The 16,329-nt window shown below is 40.4% G+C and overlaps 1 protein-coding gene across 2 annotated transcripts in view; it reads left to right on the top strand.

Annotated features, from left to right (window-relative positions):
• Positions 1-584: 584 nt before the first annotated feature.
• GPAM (glycerol-3-phosphate acyltransferase, mitochondrial) overlaps positions 585-16,329 on the top strand; it is a 31,541-nt gene continuing 15,796 nt past the window's right edge. Inside the window, exons 1-11 of one of the 2 annotated variants that reach the window (XM_084290616.1) lie at positions 585-844; positions 2,156-2,286; positions 4,319-4,441; positions 7,409-7,482; positions 9,758-9,871; positions 11,074-11,223; positions 12,083-12,179; positions 13,140-13,276; positions 14,632-14,731; positions 15,453-15,665; positions 16,104-16,217. In XM_084290616.1, the coding sequence (XP_084146742.1) occupies positions 2,185-2,286; positions 4,319-4,441; positions 7,409-7,482; positions 9,758-9,871; positions 11,074-11,223; positions 12,083-12,179; positions 13,140-13,276; positions 14,632-14,731; positions 15,453-15,665; positions 16,104-16,217 (1,224 nt within the window). In that variant the 5' untranslated portion in view covers positions 585-844; positions 2,156-2,184. The remainder of the gene's footprint in view (positions 845-2,155; positions 2,287-4,318; positions 4,442-7,408; positions 7,483-9,757; positions 9,872-11,073; positions 11,224-12,082; positions 12,180-13,139; positions 13,277-14,631; positions 14,732-15,452; positions 15,666-16,103; positions 16,218-16,329) is intronic. The other variant, XM_084290615.1, reaches the window with a different exon arrangement.

Raw genomic sequence — 16,329 nt, 5'->3', positions numbered from 1 at the left:
AATCTCTATCAACATTTACTTTTGCATTCAGCAAAAGACAAACTGGCAGCGCTGCAAGGCCAGGTAGGCAGATCGATACCTGTCCCGAATTTTCTGCAATTGTTCTAACTTCCACAGCCCCGAGCCCCTGTATATCCGAGCCCCTGTGTACCCATACAAACACGCTTTTACGTATTATTTTTTTTTTCAGGGTTTTTATTTGAGCAGCCCTAATCTGAGAGAAAAGTAGCCGGGAGGAGGGGGGGGGGGGGGGATGAAGGCAGCGTGGCGGTGGAGCCGGCTGCCGGGTGGCTGCCCAGCGACCCCCGGGAGGCCGGGATGGCGACATTTGGGTCGAAAGGGGACGGGACCGGGGACCCCCGGAGCCCCCTGAGGCGCTGCGGGGCCGGGACAAGCGGGGCTCGCTGCGGGGAGCCTCGGCTGCCGTGCGGCCCCGCGCCATGGCGGCGGGCGCTCAGGAAATCGCGTCAGGCCCGGCGCCGGCAGGCGGGCAGGGGGCAGCGGCCGCCACCGAGCCCTCTCCGCGTGTAGCGACCGGGCTGGAAGCCGAAGCCGAAGCCGGAGTCGGGTCCGGGGCAGCTCCCCCCGGCGGCTGCGGGGCGAGAGCGGGCGGCAGGGGGCGGCTGGGAGCCGCGTGGGCGCGGAGGCTCTGCCCGGCGGGGGCCACCCCCGGCGGCGTCCCGGTGCCGGCCCCTCGGCAGCGGGCGGGGACGCGGCAGCCCCGGTGGCGGCGTGAGCGGGAGCGGAGCTCGGGAGAGCGCCGGGTGCGGGTCCGGGTCCAGGTCCGGGTCCGTGCGCCCAGCCCCGCGGGGATGGCGGCCTGAGCAAGAGCCCTTCGGCGGAGGTACGTGGCGCGTTGGGAGCGCTGGAGCAGGCTTTGAAACACCGGCAGAGAGGTTTTAGAGGCCAGTGCAGCCAAGGTCACCTTGAGCGTGATCCGGGGGCACACTTCGATGGAGTTATTCAGGCGTTCAGCCACTATTTTATTGCATATATTGTGTAGTTTGAGTATTGATGTGCTTTAGTTAAAAAGGGCAAGTGAAACTTAAAGAGTCGGCCAAGAAGAGGTTCCCGTATGGGCTCGGGTTGTGTAACGATGCCCGGTGCGAGGCTGAGCGTGCTGCGGCTGCTGCTGGGGTGCGCACCTGGTGCGGGCAGGGACGGGGCTGCAGGGAGGGGGGGAGAGGCAAAATGCGGGGATGGAGATTTGTGGGGCCTTGCTCCTGAAAATCCTACACGGGAACGGGCTCGCTGCTGGGTGGCTCGTGGCTGGGCTGTAACGTGTCATTGCAGGGACAGATGCAGGAGGTAGAGTTGCTGCTTTATGGTATTTTTTGCTAAATTAAAACGCTGGGGCTCCTCTCTCGATGGGACACCCAAACGAAACGGTTTAACCTGTAGGCTTTTGCAGGTACGCAGTTCTAAGTTGTTTTGGTGCGTTTGGCCTCCTTTTTCATTTGTTTGAGGGAGAATTATCTACCTTGCTTACCATATAGACGATAAATCATCCGTTTTAAAATCATTGTGCAATTTTAGACCTTTTCAATGTTTTTTAATCCAGCGAGCCCGTCACATCACCGATGGCAGCAGCATGTTTGGAATTAGGGGTGTGCTTTGCACGGAGCACTCCTCCATCCGAGGAGATTGTAAACTGGTTTGACTGCAGCTAGACCAGGCACATAAAACTTACTGTGGGATAGGACTGGGAGAGGGCATAAAGGAAATTTTATCAAATTGATTGGTGTCCTTCAGAAGGAAATGATGAAAGAATGAGGTCACGTAGCGCAAGAGAATAGTAAACTTTTAAAAGCGGCTGAAATGTCCTGGCTGAAATGTCCTCTGTATCCTTGTGGCCAAATGGTTTAATCCACGCAGTGAAGAACAGCGGAAAAGCCTGAGGGGGCTGCGATGACCTGTAATGGGAAGAGGAGAAGGGAAGGAAAAACATGCACATAGCTGATTGGTATACCACATTCACGCAAATCGAATATGGTGGGTTAAATCCTGCTGGTTTCTGAGCGTAGTGAAACTTCTTCAGAATCTAACTTTTACTGAAAGGTGCCAAAATACCCATTAGCTAATTAATTGTTAGATACCTACCCCTGAAACGATATACGCATGAGTATTTTATAAACAAATACATATTATTTTACAGCTTCTGATCTTCAGATCAACTCGTGTGTCATGGATGAAACTGCGTTGTCCCTTGGAACGATAGATGTTTCATATGTGTCCACCTCAGCAGAGTGCAGCATTGGTAGATGTAAGCATTCCAATGAAGAATGGGTAAGTAAAAATTGCAAACGTGGCTGGCCATGTTTGCCTTTTGTTTTCTCGTTTTTGTATGCAGGTTGAAGGTGGACTTTTTTTTTTTTTAATCATCTGTAATGCATGATACAGTTTTGGTTTTAATGTAACTTGAAATGTAAGGAAGAAGAAACAGTTCAGTGCTGTGCCAAAGACTAATGATGCTCGATAGGAAAAACCTTCATATTGAACTCTATTCGTAGTCTCACAGTCTACTGGTGTGATGTTAGTAATCATTTTATGTAATAGTAGACGTGCAGAATTTCATTCTGTAGCAGACTGAGGTCAAACAGAAAGTCAAACAGAAAGCTGGTTCCTGTTCCAAAAGAGGTACTTGTTTGAAATGTGCAAGGGAAAAGGAGCGTGAGGCTAAAGATGCACAGTGATGTAACCATCAGAGTCAGAGCTATTCATGCAGTACAGCAGGCAGAGGAAACTTGGTGGATAAAAATAAGGAGCCTATTAAAACTTGGTGTCCTCTGAGTGAGTCTGGGGATTTGGAGGAGGCAAAGGGGGAAGGAGCGGAGAGGGTTGGGTGGAGCACAAAGCCACATGGGGACGAGCTGGGTGCTGGTTGGTTTAGTAGTATAGGTCAGGAGAAATTAGGCACTGCTCTGGAGAGGAGGAGTTTGAACTTGGTACAGAAGAAGGGTTGGAGACATGGTCAGAGTTGAGGAAAAGGACAGATGTCCTGACAGCTGGGTTTTGTATCTAGCTAGGAGTAGGATACATTACACAGCAAGCTGCTGGAACGGAGAGGTCTGTGAGAGAGTGGGATGAAAGCAGGCAAGCCAAAAAGATAGGAAAGGTTTTGTAAGAAAGTGGTGGTAAGTTTGGTCTGGGATTGGAGGCAAGCAGAAGCATTTTTGCTACAAAGTTGGTTAATGAGGAGTTAGCATTACTGAGGGTGATAGAGAACAGAGTGGGCCAGGCTTAGCATTTTGGTGCTTAATTATTTCAGTTGAAGAGTTAGCCTTGGAATAAGTGCAAATTCATACAGCTTGCCAGGTGTGATATCTGCATATTTTTGTTTTCAGTCATCTTCAGCACTGCTTTTGACTTTCTGGTTGTTTCTCAGTGGGCTGGCTTTCTCACTGGGTATGTGATGATCTGTGTTTGTGTTTCTAAGCCATGTGCTTGCTGGTTTTAAGGTACTGGTTCTACCACACTTCTCTTCCTTTTGAACAAGCTATTTTAAACATATATCTTTGTATTTTGCCATCTTTTCATTGTCGTTTGTTTCTGTGGCTTCCTTTTTGTTAAAAACTTACAATATTTGGTTTAAAAAAATGAGTCTAGTGGACCTGATGCTTATACTCAGGGGAGCAATAATGCAGTAGACTTTAATGGGAACAGCCAATGTCTTTGTAAGTCTTGTAGTTAAGTATATTTTTGTTGTATCCCAACAAACAGAACGTGTTCTGTAAATGCACTTACTTTTGATTTTTTCCATTCTGTAATCTTATCCTAACACTGGGGAAAGCACAGTGGTTCCTTTTTCATGTTGCTTTGAATAAAACTGCCAAAGAACAGCCTACAGAGGCAATGGAGTTAATGTTTCGTGTATATTCAAATTGCAATTTTACAGGGTGTTGTCTGGTAAAAGCTTGAAATGCATCGCTCATATTATGAGCACCTTTACATTAGCGTGTAATTTACAGTTAAATTCTTCACCTTTTCTCAGCTGTCAGTTTCCTTGCTGTTTCGTAGTAGAGTTATTGTTTATTTTAAAATTTCACATGTCAGCAAATGCTGCAATGCTCAAGATGTACAAGTACAACACAATGTTTTGCTTTTGTTTTTGCTTTTTGTTTTTAAATCACATCACTTGGAGATGAAATAATTTGTTTTAGAAAAAAATCTTTAAAAAATAAGTATTGGTTTCAGGATTATTTTATTTTTTTGTGATAGTTTTGTGAGTGTTTCTGGCAGCACCTCTAATCAAAAGTTTTCAAATACCCATTAAAACATATGTTGCTGGATATTGACATGGTGTTCTTTTGTTCCATAGGGAGAGTGTAACTCTAGGCCTCCTCTCTTCCGATCTGCCACTTTAAAATGGAAAGAGACTCTGTTGAGCAGAAAAAGGCCATTTGTGGGACGATGTTGCTACGTATGCACTCCCCAGAGCCGGGTAAGAAGATTACAGGCTGGATTATGTTTGACAATAATGCGTAGTTACAGTGTAATGAAGTTTCAGAAGTTTTCTTACTTTCAGAATTAAGGTCAGAATGTTCTTGCTTTATAAAGGAATATAGTTTTTCTCATTTGTTTGTGGTTATATTTTCTTTGTCATGGAATTAATGGATGACACAGATCTATTGTGATGCTTTGTCTCCTGCTATTTAGTGCGGACTTACTCCATGCACAAAACTGTCCAGCTCTTCAGAATTAGTACTGTGAAAATGTATGGAAAAAATTATCTGCTCTACTGGATTAGTAACGGGAATTTGGTGCTTACAAAAGTGTTAAGGCTTATTTTTAGGATGCTTGATTCTCTGTCCACACAACAGGCACAGTTTTGAAGTAAGCAATGTACTTCCCTTCAAACTTGAAGAGATCAGTCCTGTGCTTGAGAAGACAGCTTCGTTTTCTGCACCCAAATAGTTCTTGGCTTGTCTGCCCATCCTGGCAGCAAGACGTGCCAGTTACAATGGCAGGGATATTTGTCTGCTGGGAACAGCATCAAGAGGGTGGCACTGGAGACATTATGCGAGCTGCTTTAAAATGTGACCTTTATTGAACTGCATTGAGCAGGTTTTCTGTAGGCTGAAGATGTAAAATGCTGATAAATGGCATAATGTAGTTTGCAACAAGTTCATCATCTGGCTTGACTGTGTGTACACCGCAGGCTTCACATTGCACTCAGCTACACCTGCACTGAGCTCCATAATTGGCTGGACTGGAATAACAATTTGCCTTTTCCTTTGACTAAGGAAAAGTTGTTATTTCACTTTATTACTATGCCAAAATAGAAAGCTGCAGCAATGATACACAAATGTGGGATAGAAATCCGAATGTGCTGTGAAGAGTATATATGATATGGGCAGCAAGACAGGCAATTAGAGAAACTGGGACTGCTTCTAACAAACAGTGGAGTGTTTTGACTTGTAAAAAGGTGTGTAGTAATCCCTAGCTAGGGCCATTATGCATTTAGTCATTAGGCTATTAGTAATTAGGCTATTCCTCTCAAGTTGGGGATTACACTTCAAGAAGAAAAATCTTATTCTGTATTTTGTCCGTTTAATAAGAAATTACTAGTCCTGAGATCTCACTTAGGAACGAGGCGTGACCTGATAAAGTCCTTTTTTGCATTATGCCCCAAGAGGGTACCATTCTTACTGCAGACAATAACAAACCAGATCCTCTCATTAGAGTCCGTATGTTTCACTTTTTTTTGAGCTGCCTGTTTAGTTAATTATCTCAAGGAAGAGGGAGAGATGAGCAAGACAGATTCCCATAGTGAGCTGGCCAAGCTAGCACCTTGCTGGTGCTATAAGTGGCAAGTCTGTTCCCTCTTACGTTCTTCCTGCTCTCCTGTGGCTGATAAAGTTTACCAGCCAAGCAGAACTGCCTGCTTTATTTATTTATTTAGTCCGTGGCTGTCTTAGTTTTCTGCCTTACCTGAATGAATTTGGCTCATTAAGGGGTCTGATATTCATCAGTGCTAGTGGTGATGTAAGTTACAAGGTGGGGAGGTGGTGGGAAAGGGTAGGGCAGTGTGGGAGCTGGGCAGCTCCCGTGTGGTGCAGAGCTGGGAGATTAGCTCACGTCGTCTCACAGAACCACATCTTCTGCCTGGCAGAGGATCGGGGCAGAGTTAAACAAGGAAAAGCTGAAGTGTGACGAGGCATCTGGAGGATGAATTTCAAGGAGCAAGTTTATAACCTAATGAATGGTTAGCGCACTGGAGTGGACTCAGGCGTTCAGTGATGCTTCCTCAGATTTGTTGCTGATTTTTGGGAGACCAAGAAGTCGTCATTGTGCACAAAATTAAGAATAAACATTGTGAGAAATTGGTGTTAATTGAAAGTTTTCATTTAAGTGCCTAAAGTTACAATTTGTCGATTGTGCATACTACACAGCTGTGCTTTAACATGGGGCAAGAGTGTTTGCTCCCACTGCAGTGTGTAATTTCTACCTGATTTGCAAATGACACAGGACACTCATGTCTTTCAATATGTGGCAAATTGAGTGTCCTAAACAAACTACAAACAAATAAGGCTCTTATCTGTCTCCCATTGCAAAATTGGTAATGAGGCTGTTCTGTAGCTTTGCTGTTGCTGGTAACCATCTTTCTCCTTAACTTCCCTGTCTTTGACTTCCTTGAAATGCACAATCCCAGTGATTTTACCTATAATTCCCTGTTGGCATGGTACCAGTTTTAAAATTAGTTTCTTTCTGCCCAAATAATATTTAATCTTTTGGTCAAGGTTCTTAGCTGGAAAATGGAAGATTAAAGTTCAGGTCTGCCTGCCAGGGAATGTTTGTTTATCCGAAGTGGAACTGCTCCCAAACTCATCGCAGAGCAGTTAATAGTCTGACATGGAGAGCCTTTATGGAGGAGGCTGGACTGAGTTTGTTGTTCAGGCAGAGCAGGAATGTGAAGACAGTTTGCCATGTAACCATGGATATTCTCACCCCTGGGCTGCTGTTATGTGATGCCTGATCCGCTGTCAAACTGGATGTCACAGGCTGAGTGTAGAAAGGCTCGTGGTTTTAGTAATGCTGAGTGTGGCTTAATGAATTTCTGGCTCAAATAAGAGTTCTGTATTGTGACAAGTCCTGGTTTATGTTACACCAGAATATAATAAATAAAAAAAATCTGGCTTGAAGAATGTAACCAGAACATTTTTCTGTATGCAGTGAAGCCTAGAGAATGCACTGGAAGTACTGGAGTTGGGAGTAGTAACTTTCTGAATTTTATTTTCATTTCAAAACGTTTTCTGTATACTTTGTAAGGAAATTCAGCACTTCTCTGCTTTGCCTTTTATAATAGAGGTGAAAAATACTGCATTATTTTATTTGTTGTTAGGAATGTAAAGAGGTGACTATTCTTATATACAGAAACAGTCTTCTAATCTTCTCCTTGTTTTTACAGGATAACTTCTTCAACTCTAGTATTCCTTCTTTGGGTCTACGTAATGTCATATATATCAATGAAACACATACCAGGTAAAGTAGGAAGTCTTTCTTTTACTTTTGAAATTCAGTGTGTTCTAATCTTATGGCAGGGAAATCTCTAGGGTAGTCCAGACTGAGTGAATACACATTGCAGTCCTGAAATGCAGGAATCGATGCTGACTTCAGGAAAGTAATATACTTGTAAAATTCAGCTGTGTGCATTTGGGCACAGGACAAAGTTCTTTGGGATTATTGGCAAGGAGAGTAAAGGTCAGACCTATTTCACAAAAAAAAAAAGGCATTTTTTCCTTCATTGCAAATGGCAGCATCTGCAGTATAGTGCTGAGAGGAGCTGTTTTATTCCCGTACTTAAGAATGACTTTGGGCTGCATTTTAATTTACTGAGCAAATCTGGCTCACGATTTAGGCTTTCACTACTATTACTAATGACAGTTAAATCTGAAAATGTCTTGCTAGACTGTGACTCCTCTGCCTCAGTGGCAGAGTGCAGCTCTTGAAAGATGGTGTATTCAACAGAAAAATGAGTATGTATTTTTGTGCTACTTGAATTGTATCTTGTCTCCTTCATTTTGTTCTTTGGAAAGTTAATAATGCTTGCTGAAGTTTTTGCACTAATCATTAGCATAAGCAGATTCTGCAGTGTTTGTGGAACCAGAGCAAACAAAGAGAGGCCAGCAGCCTGAAAGAAATGAGCCAAAGTGTCTGAGTGGAAGAAAGGCAGTATTGTGCTGTGCTTGAGAGGGAGGAAGCTAATGTTAGAGACTGTTCTTTCTTCAATTTGAATTAATGATTTTTTTAAGAGTTGAGTCTGTAGTTTAGAATACAGAAAAATAATTGAAATAGTGTTCAACTTTTTATATTAGTTTGAGAAGTCTCATCCCTGAGTGCTTTTGAATAGTCAGAGATTCTTAAATTAGAAATACAAGGGCAATAAAATATGGGTTAATGAATTATTCTGAAATAAAATGCCTTTAGCTAAGAATGTTATTAAAATCCTCAATTCTCAGACTATAATAAAATTCTGAGGTCCCCTGGGGTTCCACCGTAACAGGTGTCTCCATAAGCTTCCGAAGGCCAAGAATTATCAGCGGCCTTTTACTGAGGTGTGAATATGTCAGTTTTGGTAATTTGGAGCAAGATTCTGGACAAAATAATACATCTTGACTGGGTCTGCTCCGTGTGTTTTTTCTTATGTTCATGCTACATGATTAGAAAACAAGTTTTTCTATTTTTTCTGCATTGTGTCTAAGCTTTAAAATGAATACACAAGTACCTAGACAGGTCCGTCTAATAGTTGCATGCTGTTACAATTTGTTCTTAGTTACAAAACCTCTTGACAGAAAGAAGCATATCTCCTTCGCTATGCTGTTTTGAAAAATCAATAAAGCTATCTCAAACTCAGGTGGGAAGGGGAAAATGGAAAAGCAATTAAAACAGCATCACCAATCTACTTTCCAGACAACATGGTTAGCAAAATTCTTTGTCCTTAGAGACGGTCTGAATATTTGTGTGTTATGTGACAGTTTTGATTGCTTGTGTGTATGCACTCATCCCAATTACAGGAGTTGTGGCGAATTCTGTTTGACATTTTTGCAGTATGCAAGTTTCTTCTCATCTTTTATAACTCTTTTCAGTGTATTTACACATGTTGTAATGTGGTAGGGAGGTTTAACGGCCAGCATTGGCAGCTCAGGTGGCCACAAGGAAGTGAGACCTTGGCAGCGTTTCCATCTGGGGCACCCACTGGAGCATCAGCAATACATTGCACAGACTTTTTGTGAAGAGGGATGAAAAAAGGAGGGGCTTTGTATGCTTCAGTAGTTTCCTGTGCTTCGTTCTGTATCCCTGTATTTCTTTCCCTGTTGCCCTACTGCTGTGTCCTTAATGGCACTACAGGCAGTTGCTTTCTGTGTCACTTGGTAGAGGCAGAGGGTAGAGAAAACTGTTAATCAGGCCCCAGACTTTGTACCTAGTCCCAGCAATATACTTCCTTCTTTCTTGGATTAACAGCTTCTCACGGTTTTCTTCTCTGCATTCATGAAGATCTTTCAGCAGTAAAAGTGCAAGCTTCAAATATTTCCATGTGTGCATAGTAATGAAAGAGCGTTGCATAATACTGAATAATAATGAATAATCTCGGGAAGGGTCAGGGCTTAAGATACAAAAAATGCAGAAGTTTTTAAGTAGCACTTCGAAGAACTTTACTTCTTTTTGCTTCTTAGTATTTATTTTTAAGGTTCCATTTTTTTTTTTGCCAGTTGTTTATTTTGAGGCTGACACTCAAACTTGCTTCATATTTTTGTAGGTACAGAGGATGGCTTGCAAGACGGCTTTGCTATGTTCTTTTTGTGCAAGAGAGGGATGTTCATAAGGGTATGTTTGCAAAGAATCTGACAGAAAATGTGCTGAATAACAGCAGGTAAGATAATGCAAAATATTTTTTTTTGTATGACTAATACATTACATTATAATCTAAGAATTTGGAAACTGATGGCTTTGAAAACCATGCTCTTTAAAATATATTAGAAGATGCAGTGTCTTTAGCACAGACACTCAGGACTGTGGCTTGCAATTTCAGTTTGAATACTAAGAGGGGAGATTTGTAATTCTTAATGAATAATGTGTAGTGGGTGGACAGCAGACTTGGTACACAGAAAAATAAATTGCTGTGTGGAAACTCTTCAAACTTTTGTTTATCTAATTCAAGTTAAATCGTTATTACTAAAGCCATACTATTGTCATCAAAATTTTTCAGTGTTTCAAAAATAATGGGAAAGTGGCATTTCAGATTACCCTAGTTTATGAAGCAACAATAGTGTGAAACAAAATTGGAAAAAGATTATAAAGTGTCTACACCTACTCTTTGTTTTGTGTAGCTTGTTTTCTGTCTCATCTACTGAATTTTAAAAGGCATGTTGATACCCTGATCAGCTAGTAAGGTATCTGTTTTCCATGGACACAGAGAAACACAGCCACATACCCACTCCTCCAGTCTAGTTTAGTCAGAGAACTCCCCTGAATTTTTGTTCAAGTCCCAGCCAAAGATGATGGTGTTGCTTTTGTAAAACAATGCAAACTACCTTGCGCCACAGTTACGGTCTGTTAATCCACTTAATCTCTCTTATATATGTTTTAAATGTGGAAAACAGCCCATATAAAATTTAGTTATACTTTGTAAAACTGAGATTTCAAGTGCGGAGATATTGTAGAAATGCAAAATAGCAACTGCATAAATCTAACGAGGTAAGTGAAATTTGCTATGGTAGTAAAAACAAAGTATGAACAGAGGAGATTTCAACTGCGCTATTTGCAGTTTTAACATTATTAATTATTTTTGAAATTTAGTGATCACTTAGTGTCAGTGATCAAGTGTATACATACTGTTTTATGTACCAAATCTGAGTACATTCATCCATCATCCACCTCTTTAATTCAGAGGTTAGCAGTACTGAATTAAATTGAATTAATTTGGTATACACAAAATGTTGGTGTGGCTTTTAATCTTCTTTTATGCCTGCAAATTACTCTGGTAGTAGTGTATAGATTATTCATAGCAGTTGTTGTCTGTCTTGAACTCTTCTATGGCAGAACTGTCTCGTAAGTGTTACTTTTTAATGTTAGAGTACAGAAGGCCATCGTAGATGAAGCTTCTGAACCAAGCGTTCCAGGTAGTTTTGCTCAGACGGATCCTAAAGCTATCAACAAAGTGAAGAAAAAAGCTAGGAAAATTCTCCAGGAAATGGTCGCAAATGTGTCACCGGCTTTAATCAGGTAAGGAAAATGGCCCATCAACATTGTCAATGGATAAAAGAACAGTCAAGATGTCTCTGTATTATAACAGCAGAGCTTGTAACATGTTATTCATAATTAATGAATAATTATTAATAAAAAGTCCTTTTCTAACATCACCTAGCGAAATGGTTGTTACTCTTGATTGTCAGGTACAGCAGAAACCCTTCCTTTTTTTCAAGGGATAAATCTTATGATGTGATTAAATGCAAGCATGTTTTTTTCCTCCCCAAACTAGGCTTGTTGCTAATGCTTAGACCAATAGTATCCTTTGTTGTTTGAGGCTGATACAGGAAAAAGCAGCTAGCTGCAGGATCTTAGACTGTGAAAGATCCTTTTTTCCAGTAACACATTGAATATCATAGCCTGTAGTTATAAATGTCTTAGAGTCTTATCTTAGATACATACGACTTCACTGCTAAAGATCAATTTGCTTCTGTCGTGTTCAAAGTCCTTTCACTCACTTTTGTAATGCAAACCCTACCTCTTTTTGTAACTACATTAAGTTTTCCTACAAGACCAGATTCACCATGTCACCTAACATGTTTATCCACGTGCTTAGTTACTGCAATCGATCATAGGACCTCTGTTAGCTTGCCACATACATACAGTAGTCTTCGTGGTGTGAACAGCCTGCACTGCAGTTGACACAACTTTTGTGTCATAATTACAGAAGGCTTTATGATAGCAAAGACTTGTTAAGCAATCTGATTTCATAGTAAGTTTTTTTGAATATAAAGTAATGAGATTTTATGGCTTTGTCTTTAGTTGTATGGAAGCAATATAAAAGTGAAGGCAGCAGTGAATGAAGTTCTTCGAATTATGTTTGCTCTTTTTTCAGGTTGACTGGCTGGGTGTTGCTGAAGTTGTTTAATAGCTTTTTCTGGAATATTCAGATCCACAGAGGTCAAATAGAAATGGTCAAAGCAGCAACAGAGGTAAGGGTGGGGTGGGAAAAAATATCTAGTAAGGTATATTTCTGATGGAGTTTCTCTTAATTTTTACAGTGCTTTCTCTTTTCAGAAGAGTTCTTCTAAGTCTCTGTCATACCAGATTCTAGACAGATCTGTCTTCAGCTCAGAAATAATGTTTTTAATTAAATGCAATGTTCTTTGAGTTGTGTAATCTAAAATACTATGTCAGCGGTGTCTTCATCTTTGCTTCAGGATCAGATTTTAACTGTAAGGTTGAATGGTTATCTCACATAAACCTGCATCCAGCATTATTTCTTTCTGTGCTGAGGCAGCCAGTAATAAATTAGTAGGTATGTTTAGGATTTTCAGAATTTCTCTTACATTAATTTGGAATAAAAAAATTTAAGAACTTGTCTTCCTCGTTAGCAATCTATTCTCAGTCCTGCAATATTTACTGAAATTGATTAAAATAACCCCTAAATTCAGCCATCTTGTTTACACTCAAATGAATTCATTCTTTTTGCAGAGTTTACTTTATAAAGATGCATTAGATAAGTTTAAAAAAAATGGTTCCTGATATTTTCCGTTATATTTGGTTATGGTGTTGGGAACCCCACTATTTGTAGATTCCTGTTGATGTCTTATAGAAAGAAACAGCAACGTTTTGGTGATGCTGATTTGGTCACATCCCTTGAAACTTTTTGACTGTTTTCTCAGTACTGTGAGTCTGAAGAATATCAATGGTTCTGTCTGGTAATGTTTACAACTAAAAACTGCAGTCCTTGAAAATTAAAAAGTAGAATTCATTGAAATATTCTCATTGTTGTCACAGCTGAGTGAAAACCAGAAGTCAACAAACTGAATGTTGGCAACATCAGTTCTGATAATATGCTAGCAATCTTGATGACCGATTTTAGAAAAGGAATAATGTTCCACGGTTCTTATCAGTTGTCTTTTTTTTTTCTTTTTCTCTCCTCTCCATAGATGAATTTGCCCCTTATTTTCTTGCCTGTTCATAAATCTCACATTGACTACCTGCTCCTTACATTCATACTTTTCTGCCATAACATCAAAGCACCTTATATTGCTGCAGGGAACAATCTCAACATCCCCATCTTCAGGTAATGATAATAAACTATGTGGAACCTCGCTATTTGAAAAAGGCTGAAGTGGGGGAATGATCAACTGACCAGTTGTGCACTATATCATATATCCACTTGTAAGGGCATCAGTATTACTGGGCAATTCTGTCGAATTTTTTGGCTCCTATTGCATGCTTGGAGAGAGACCATAATAAAATCCTTTTGTGAAATTAAGTGGGATAAAGAATAATATTAATTTCTTCTAGGAGTCTCAAAGTGAGTAGGTGAGTAAAGAAAGATTAATACGTGAAAACCATATGTAAATAGGCAGCTATTCTTTGTAAAGTTACATGAGATGACTATTGGGCAGTGACAGTACTGAGTGAATAGTAGTTTGTGGGAAAGCACTCCAGTTTGATTTCTGTTTAAATTTTATTTCTGGTAGCTGAAGAATGTCTGAAGATCTTTTAGGTATTTTTTTTGCCAGTGACAAAGAACTCAGGAATACCTGATCTCTGAAGAGCCACTGGACATTGTGGGAAATAGCAAGAAAAGAAGAATATCTTGACTCAGAGGGTGTTTTGCACCACTAGGTGCTGGTCCATGATCATCCCAGTAAGAAAGGCACTCAGATGCTATGAAATATAGTTTAAGATGCTGTTAATTAGAGCTAACGCTGTAAAGAAGGAGAGACTAGCAAGGACGTCCCTTTAGATGCTGGGAACCCTGAGTTGTGCAGCATCCAACAGACCTCTGATATACATGCAGCATGCTGCAGATGCTGCCCACAGGACAGGTTACTACATTTTGATCACTCAAGCTTGTACAGGATCTTATTGCAAGAAAACAGCTGTATCCATCATTTTTTTCTGTCAAACAGGAAGGACATTCTTATGAGAACTTCTTGGTGCACTTTTAGATAAAGACAAGGCCACACAGGTGGTGTAATTGCTGGCGTTAAGTGGGAGCTGCCTGCATCTTACTCTCTTAAAACAAACCAGCTGCGGTTATCCTGCAGCCAAGGGATGTTTGCCTCACAACACAGGCATGAAGGCCAAGCTGTACATGCAGCACAATGCAGATTTGAGCTAACTCAGGTTAACTGTTTTTTGGGTCACTAGCTCCTTGATGTACAATGGTCAGGATCATTACAGAGGGTAAGTGGTCTGTTCATGTAGTGACATTGAGCAAGACAGTGAGTGTATAGTAGCCTATTTCATTAAAAACAGTAACGTTTATATGTGATCCCATCATGTGCAAGTAGAATAATACATTTTAGTATTAGGTAAATTTGGTAATTTCAGTTGCTGTTGTGTGCTGGGAATTTTACACTGGCTGTGTAGTAGTTTCATATAATCTGAAACCAATGAGTCTATTTCCTCTTTATTGTGTAGCACATTGATCCGCAAACTAGGAGGATTTTTCATTCGTCGAAAGTTAGATCAGAGTCCTGATGGTCGTAAGGACTTCCTCTACAGAGCTTTGCTCTATGTGGTATGTACTTGTCTTTGTGTCCATAGGTAGCATTTCAGTTGGGTGGCAAGTAGGGGAGTAATTTCCATCAGTCTGGGGAGGGTTTTTACTGCTTTGAATTTGTCTTGGGGTTCATGTCAGAAAAGCAGGATACGTTTTTGTATCAAGTCTTGAATGTGTGAAATAAGAGAGAATGGAATGCCTGGTACCTTTGAGGATGAGAAGATTCTCACCTTGTATAATCCTTGTTAAAGTAAGTGGAATTAATCTCTCTGAATTAATATTAAACTTCAGTCTTGTTTCTCTGATTTCTTTTGTACTGGGGCTTATCTACAGTGATTTTATTAACTTAATAGAAGTCTCTGTTTATGATATGTTGATGTAGCTCTTTGTGCAACTCAGTAAAACAGCTCTATTTGCATCTCAGAAGATGGGATATACTAAGGAACCAGAAGAGACGTATGCAAATCTGCTAGATCAACTGTTGCTAGAGATGTTCTTGAACAAATGGCAGTATACTGCTTTTATATTCATGCAAATTAAACTGCAGTTTGGTCTGGGTTTGTGTCAAGCAGTAATTATTGCCTTTTTTTTTTGTTCTTATAAGTATTCATGCCAACTCAGGGTCTTCCATTGTTTTAAAAGGAAATGTTTGCTGCTAAGGAGCAATATGTTTCAAATGTGAATTTACCAGTATACAAGTATGTGAAGGTATTTATTTTTTCTATCTCTTTGTATTCAGCACATAGAGGAACTGTTGAGACAGCAGCAGTTTTTAGAAATATTCTTGGAAGGCACAAGGTCTCGAAGTGGAAAGACATCCAGTGCTAGAGCGGGTCTTTTATCTGTGGTGGTGGATGCTCTCTTCTCAAATGCTACTCCTGATGTCCTAATTATACCTGTGGGAATTTCCTATGATCGCATAATTGAAGGTCACTATAACAGTGAACAGCTGGTAAGAGCAATTTAACAGCTTGTTTTGCCTTGGGGATTTTCTGTTTATGTGCAGGAGAATGTGTTACACAGTTAAATTATGTGCTGGTAGTTCTCTGTCACATGCATTTGGCATTAGTGATGAAGAAAGTAGAGCCATGAATCACAGAGCCTCTCTGATAGGGAGTGCCGAGGTATAGGTAACATAGTTCTAAATGCAAATCCATGACATAAAAAATAATACATTCAAATGGTAATACACACAGAAAACAGTAGTTCTCTAGACTTACTTGAAGTTATAAGGTGTGTCAGAAGATTCGGCCTTCTTGTCTGTTGGATGCATTTTTAATTTTGAACATAACTTTTTAATTGCAAATTGGAAGAAAACAACAACAAAAAATACCCAAAAACAAAACAAAAAGAAATAACACCCAAACCCAACTACTACCATATTTTCCAGGGCAAGCCTAAGAAGAATGAAAGCCTTTGGAGTATAGCTAGAGGAGTCTTCAGGATGCTACGGAAGAATTATGGGTGTGTCAGAGTAGATTTTGCACAACCGTTTTCCTTAAAAGTAAGTTTGGTATTTTGAAGATTTGTTTTGAAGTTTGGTATTGCTGTTTCAGACATTTATTTTTACTTTCTCATTGTGGGTAGTCATTATTAGCAGAATTCTGCAGAATAGA

Source organism: Netta rufina (assembly GCF_964035555.1).
Source record: "Netta rufina genome assembly, chromosome: 7".
Lineage (NCBI taxonomy): Eukaryota > Metazoa > Chordata > Aves > Anseriformes > Anatidae > Netta > Netta rufina.
Note: the sequence above shows the minus strand (reverse complement) of the source record. Positions and strands in the feature narration are given on the sequence as shown.